A 6547-nucleotide genomic window follows, 5' to 3' on the forward strand; every position below is an offset into this window, starting at 1 on the left:
TCTATGCATATAGCTAGCTCACTAGAATTATCAATGTGTAAAAAATTCTGCTGAAAGTGACTGCAATTCAATATATGATCATTTTCTGGTTTTGATGCTATAATTATGCAGCAGTGAATAATGTTGGGATCCTATGGTGGATCCAAATGATAACCTTAGCAAAGCTTGGATGACATCTATAAATGACGTGTACAGTGATTAATCAAAAGTAATGGGTGAAAGCCAGTGTGTATACACTTCCATCCACTTTCGACATGTTAGATTGACAATGGGATTGGATTTAGCCGGGCTACTGGAAGACAAACCAAAGGGTTAGCCCTAGGAAGTGTGATCCCAACTCCTTCTTCCATATCCACCCTAATAAGCTTCCCATCTTCTCCAGCCTTCCACTCAAAGCACTGAATCATACAACCAAGAGTTGCATGTATCACCTGCAACGCTAGTGATGTCCCAGGACACATCCTCCTCCCGCTTCCAAATGGCAGCATGTGAAAGTGTTGTCCTCTCACATCCAAGTGGCACTCTTCAAATCGTTCAGGCCTGAATTCAAGAGCGTTTTCCCAATGGTTTGGGTCTCTACCAAGGGCCCACACGTTGACAAAAATAGTAGTGTTCGCTGGAATATGATAACCTGCTATCGTGCAATCTTCTGTTGATTGTCTTGGAATCATTGGGCCTGTGGGATGGAGTCGTAGGGTTTCCTTCACGATTGCTTGAAGGTAAGGAAGGTTTGGTATGTCTGATTCTTGTAAAAGTCTGTCTTTTCCCACAACTTTGTCTATTTCTTCTACTGCTTTCTTCATGATGTTTGGATGGTTTATAAGTTCTGATAAAGCCCATTCTGTTGTAATTGCCGAAGTGTCTGTTCCTGCAGCAAATATATCCTGATATGACGACATATAGATATATATAGGTCAGTATATTTTAATCTACAAATACCAAAATACATGGGAAATATAAAATCATAATGTTACCAGAATGAAGGCTTTGATGTTCTCTCTGGTCAGCTTTATCTCCATACTTTGGTCTTCTGCAACATCAAGCAACATGTTGAGCAAATCCTTCACTACTCCTGTCTTCTGTTTTCTTGCCTCTTCATGCTCTTTCATGATCCTCTCAATCAATGCATCGAATCTTCCATGAATCCCCTTCAGTTGTTTCCCAAAACCCTGCAAGTCTAGATTCTTAAAGATCCAAATGTAGTCCGAGAGATTGAATTTACCAGTAATCTCAGCGATTTCAGTCACCAATTTCTTCATTTCCCCAGCCTCATCCTCCTCCTCTGAACACCTTTCTGTCATAAGCATTCTTGATATGACATTGTTTGTCATCTTCACGAGCTCCACATCAAGATCCACCGCATGCCCAGCTTTTGCCTTTCTTTCTAACGATTTAATAAAACGATTTATCTCATCTTGCCTAACTGGAAGGAGCAAGTCTAGTGTTGTGCCATTTAGGAGCTGTGACATGACTATCTTCTTCATGAACTTCCAGTATGATCCGTAAGGAGCAAAGGAGAAATCTTTTGATCCATAAGTTAAATAAGCCACAGCCGAGTTTTGGGGTCGATCTAAATACGCATTTTCAGAGGTTTTAAGGAATTCTTTTGCCACTTCTGGTGAACCAGTAACAACACAAGGTATAGAGCCAAGAAAAAGGCGAAAAACTGGCCCATATTTGAGAGAAATCTTGTGAAAAGCTTGATGAGGGATTGGAGCAAGGAGATGGAGGTGTCCAATGATTGGAAGGGAAAAGAGGGTTGGTGGAAGATTAAGTTTTTTAGCACGAATAGATTTTAAGAATGAGCGGATGAAGATGGTTGAGATCAGCCATATGAGAAAGAGGATGAAGTAGCCATGGAAATCAGCCATGGTAAGAAAGAACTTTTAAGAAGATGATGTGCTCAAACAAGAAAAAAGATTCTTATATTTATATAAAATGAAACCTCTCTTTTCTAAGTTATAATGAATAAAATACGCTCTCCACATCTGCTATTTATCTTTTTTAAGCAGATGCTAGACGGCAATGACAATTGACAAATGATGGTTGATGGGATTAAGACCAAGTCTTCTGTTAATGATTGTTAGTTACTATTTTCATCATATATTTGGAGTTTTTCTGCCTTGATATATCAGTTTTATGAATGCAAAAAGAAAGGAGCATTTAAATCATATTGAAGAAGCTTAATCGAGCACCCATTTCAGCAATATTTAATCATGCAAACATCAAGTAACTTGTCTTGTTGTGTTACATGATCCAACTAGAAAATTCCATCAAGAAGAAATGGTCTTAATAACATATAATATTAAATAAACAAAAGGGCTTTTAGAGAATTGACTGGATCTATCAAGGCATCACATACATACAAACAAACAAATGCTCTACTAACTTGTAACTCATGCATTAGAAATTCAATAAAGGGGTTTTCCATTTTCCTACTGAAAGAATTATTTCATTAAATGAATCAAAATTTTGTATATTGTAGTAAGACTGTTAGAAATAATAAAAATGTTATTAATGTTAATACTAATAATAACCAATTGCAAAGAATGGTAACATCATACATCGTTGGAGCACTGAGTGGTTACACAAATCGATCATCCTAGAAAAATTCTATACTCTCTTTGTACAAAATTTTCAGCTTGAGTGGGAAAATTGGCCTAATTAATGAATGACAATATATGAAAAAGTAGTTAAAAATCTAAAAAGCCAATTTGGGTTGTAGAATATATTAACAAAAAATTATCCACAGCATCCACCACCACCCTTTGCACCAGAGTTTGCATCCTGATCAACAAGTATCGCTGTTCCTTTGAGAGATGCTGATTTATCAGAATCTCCATCAGCACTTAGAGTTTTCTTGCTTACAATCCCATATATTTCTGTCAAAGCTGTTAGAAATGCAGTTTCAACGTTTGTGGACTCACGTGCTGATGTTTCCATGAAATATAGTTTTTCTCTTTCTGCAAACTCTTTAGCATCTTCAACTGGAACTGCTCTAAGAGTTTCTAAATCACATTTGTTTCCAATTAACATGATTACTATGTTTTTATCAGCATGTCCCCTCAGTTCTTCTAGCCACCTGGTCATATGGTCAAACGACTGGCGTTTTGTCATGTCATATACTAACATTGCACCAACTGCTCCTCTGTAATATGCACTTGTCACTGCCCGATATCTGACAAAAAGACGTTAAAGATTTGTAATTTAGGTAGGTATGATTGAAAAAGTCCATCTTTTTCTGGTATAGGATTACGTTAAACTTCATAAACAGAAGAAATTCAAAACCTAACTTTACGAAGATGATCAGATATTGTACAGATGAAATGATTAATTAAGGCATAGGAAAAAACCTTTCTTGACCAGCAGTATCCCAAATCTGCGCCTTCACCATCTTCCCATCAATTAACAAAGATTTTGTTTGAAATTCAACCCCAATCGTAGCTTTTGAATCGACATTGAATTCATTTTTGGCAAAACGCGCAAGGAGCTGAGATTTTCCAACAGCCGAGTCTCCGATCAATACTACTTTGAACACATAATCGGCCTTTGCATTCAAATCTCCCATCCTCAAACCCTGCCAAATACAATATAACCCTTTTCAACCAATTCCTAGACCTGGATCGAGTCACCCCCTGATTAACAAAATAAAATTAATCTTTCTCCTTCAATGAATCATGTGGAAATCTTTTGGACTGTGATCCAAAAGATTTTTCTGATTTTTTGACGCAGATATGAATATGATAACAACGAGGCAATGTGATGAGATGATCGTAAGGAATGTGAAGAATTAATTAGATGTTTTACAGCAATGTGTTTCAGGGTTAGGGTTTGTCAAGGAAATCGGTGTATCGGCATGACGATTCTCTTTCTTTTGATCGAAAAGCAGTTGGAAGAAAGGGGGGCGAGATGGAGGTGAATGACCAACGCCTTGTGCGGGGCCCAAAACGGTTTTTCAAAGTAATTATTATACATACTCAAATTAAATATCTAATTTAATTCATGAAATGGCAAGGAACTATCGTTAAATTATTTATTATTACATTATATAGTATTTTATTATTAGCTTAATTAAGAGGTACGAGTGTTAATCTCTCTGTTTATATAGTAGTTTTCTGTACTTATACAAATTTACCAAATCTGGCTAAACGCCAACTCTCCGTGTTGTAGCATATTTATAATCGCTATGGTGTCTTAATTATCAGCTTTGTTGTTACTGATTCTTATCACAACTCAAATTATGGGGGTGTTTGGCTTAGCTTTTCAGGGACAAAAATCATTTTTGGAAAATTTATAAAAAGTCAGATTTTCCTGACTTTTTTAAAAAGTTTATTTTTACTTGTATCTAAATCCAAAAATAGTTTTTAAAATGCATTTGCCAAACATCTTTTGCTTTCTATCTTTTCCTAAAAGAACTTTTGGCCTCTAAAAAGCTAAGCCAAACACCCTATATATGTTTATCTTGATTGTGTTCAAAAAGCTCATCAACTTTCCAATGAAAGCTTCCTTCTTTTATTTAATATTAGGGATGAGCGTAGGCGGGTACCCGCCTCATTTGGTGAGAACCGGAACCAGCGGTTCCTAGAAAGTTAGAACCGGAACCGGAACCGCTCTAGGAGGTTCTTAAATGTTTGGAACCAGTCCCGGAACCGGCGGTTCCGGTTCCAGGAGCAGGTAACCCGGTTAAATTAATTTTGTTAACTTTTGTCGATAAAACTACAATTTAGTTCGATCCAAATAAAATCAATTCGGACTAAAGACGGAAAAAATCATACAAATACATTCTAAACCGGTATAACACACACACACACACACACACACACACACACACACATATATATATATATATATATATATATATATATATATATATATATATATATATATATAAACCGGTTCCGACGGGTACCCAGCGGGTAGCGGTTCCGAAAAAGCGAGAACCGAAACCGGAACCGCTTAAGGCAGTTTCATAACTTTATGAACCGGAACCGGAACCGCCTAAGGCGGTTCCAGCTCCAAAACCGGCAGTTCCGAGGGGGTTCCAGTTCCAAAAACGGATACCCGGTTCCGATGCTCGCCCCTATTTAATATACTACAAGGACGCTGACTTGAAGCAAGTAACAGACTTTGGGTTGGGCCCTATACTTGAATGGGCCTTGTGCAGTTGGCTAGTTGCATAGGTTAAAGTTGAACGCCTGTCTATCTATTTATAAAATATTACTCCTTTTATCTTATTGTTACATGTGGTATCATGGATTAGTGAATTAGTCACACGTTTGGTTCGGGCCAAATTTGAGATTCTATTTGTGATGCCAATAGCTTAGGTCAGCTACCAAAGGAGTGGTGTGTAGGATTAGTCACACTAAATGACTAAATCAAAATTTTACTATTTAGATTTACTATTTAAAAGGCGTATGTTTGTCATGTTTGTTTTTTTTCAAAAAAAAAAAAACTAATTAAAAAAATAAACATTTTAAACAAATTATTTTTATATAAACTAAAATTTTGTTAAACTAAAAAGGAAATTACAACACAACTAAAAAAATACAACATAGAATTTAGACTTAGGAAACCTAGAAATTTAGATAACGAAACCTAGATATTATATTTTTTCGCAATGTCATCTTTTGCCTTTAATGCCAATTATTTTTTGCGTCCGGTAAGATTGCTAGTGTTTTTGTTAAGATCGTTATGTCATTGTTTTTTTTCTTTTCTTATGCGACAATCAAGTATTTCTCAACCGTCGACTTCAAGTTATTCATTTTGCTTATTAGATACTTGATGTCACCCGAACCATTTGCCATCGCTTTTTCCTTTCACTTAGTTTGGTCTCTACTCATGAGACGAATGACTATTGGAACCTCAATAGACTCCTCTTCATTGAGGTCAATCCCGACATGAGCATCGGACGATTGATTATGAGTTGTTTTGGATGTATTGGTTCTTTTAGAAGAACCACTCATGAACGTTTCTGAATTTTCGGTATCTTGCCACTTTTTTGACATCTTTACAACATTCCAAACATGAAGAAATTTGAAATTTGTCCCTTTCTGACTCCGGTAAAGTGCAAGAGCTTTTTGCAACATTATTTCATCATTTTCACCACTTTGCCATTGTCGTTTCTCGATCGAGAATGTCGTATTAAACTCCATGCCAATTTTGTTGACGTTTCTCCACTTCGAGTAAATTTGATCCTTTTTTCTGTAGTCTCCACAATTCATTTTCGCAGGAAAATGCCAAGTGATTTTCCGAAAAAAAAGTAGGTGAATCTTGGTTTTTCCCTAACATCAAATCTTCTGAAACATCTACCCATGCACGAGTCGACATCGTTTCTTCATTCGTTGTCGATTGGTTGGGAAGTGCCTTTTCTGTTTTCTTGGGTTCCGGCCAAATCGCTTTCGGCTCGAAATCCGTTTCAGGGTACGAGTCTGGTTTGTGATTGAGTTTGGAATTGGGTGCTTTTAGGCTATACATGATTGTATGAATCTTATGCCACTTTTTTTTTAAAAAAAAAAACGGAAATTATATTATACTACTTCTAAATTAT

The 6547-nt window shown here is 36.4% G+C and overlaps 3 protein-coding genes across 3 annotated transcripts; all 3 read right to left on the reverse strand.

The window, feature by feature from the left end:
• Window positions 1-141: 141 nt before the first annotated feature.
• LOC111878685 (cytochrome P450 93A3) lies at window positions 142-1884 on the reverse strand. Its single transcript, XM_023875198.3, has 2 exons — window positions 975-1884; window positions 142-884 (listed from the first exon to the last, which is right to left on the reverse strand). The coding sequence occupies exons 1-2, from the start codon at window positions 1869-1871 to the stop codon at window positions 258-260; spliced, it is 1524 nt and encodes a 507-aa protein (XP_023730966.1). The 5' UTR covers window positions 1872-1884; the 3' UTR covers window positions 142-257.
• A 716-nt stretch (window positions 1885-2600) lies between these two features.
• On the reverse strand, window positions 2601-3911 carry LOC111878617 (ras-related protein RABA4d). The gene is made up of 2 exons (XM_023875127.3): window positions 3354-3911; window positions 2601-3178 (listed from the first exon to the last, which is right to left on the reverse strand). The coding sequence occupies exons 1-2, from the start codon at window positions 3566-3568 to the stop codon at window positions 2743-2745; spliced, it is 651 nt and encodes a 216-aa protein (XP_023730895.1). The 5' UTR covers window positions 3569-3911; the 3' UTR covers window positions 2601-2742.
• A 1905-nt stretch (window positions 3912-5816) lies between these two features.
• Window positions 5817-6221, reverse strand: LOC111878668 (glutathione S-transferase T2-like). The gene has a single exon (XM_023875184.1). The coding sequence runs from the start codon at window positions 6219-6221 to the stop codon at window positions 5817-5819; it is 405 nt and encodes a 134-aa protein (XP_023730952.1).
• Between the last annotated feature and the right edge of the window lie 326 nt (window positions 6222-6547).

The sequence above is a fragment of the Lactuca sativa genome, chromosome 9 (assembly GCF_002870075.4).
Source record: "Lactuca sativa cultivar Salinas chromosome 9, Lsat_Salinas_v11, whole genome shotgun sequence".
Taxonomy (NCBI): domain Eukaryota; kingdom Viridiplantae; phylum Streptophyta; class Magnoliopsida; order Asterales; family Asteraceae; genus Lactuca; species Lactuca sativa.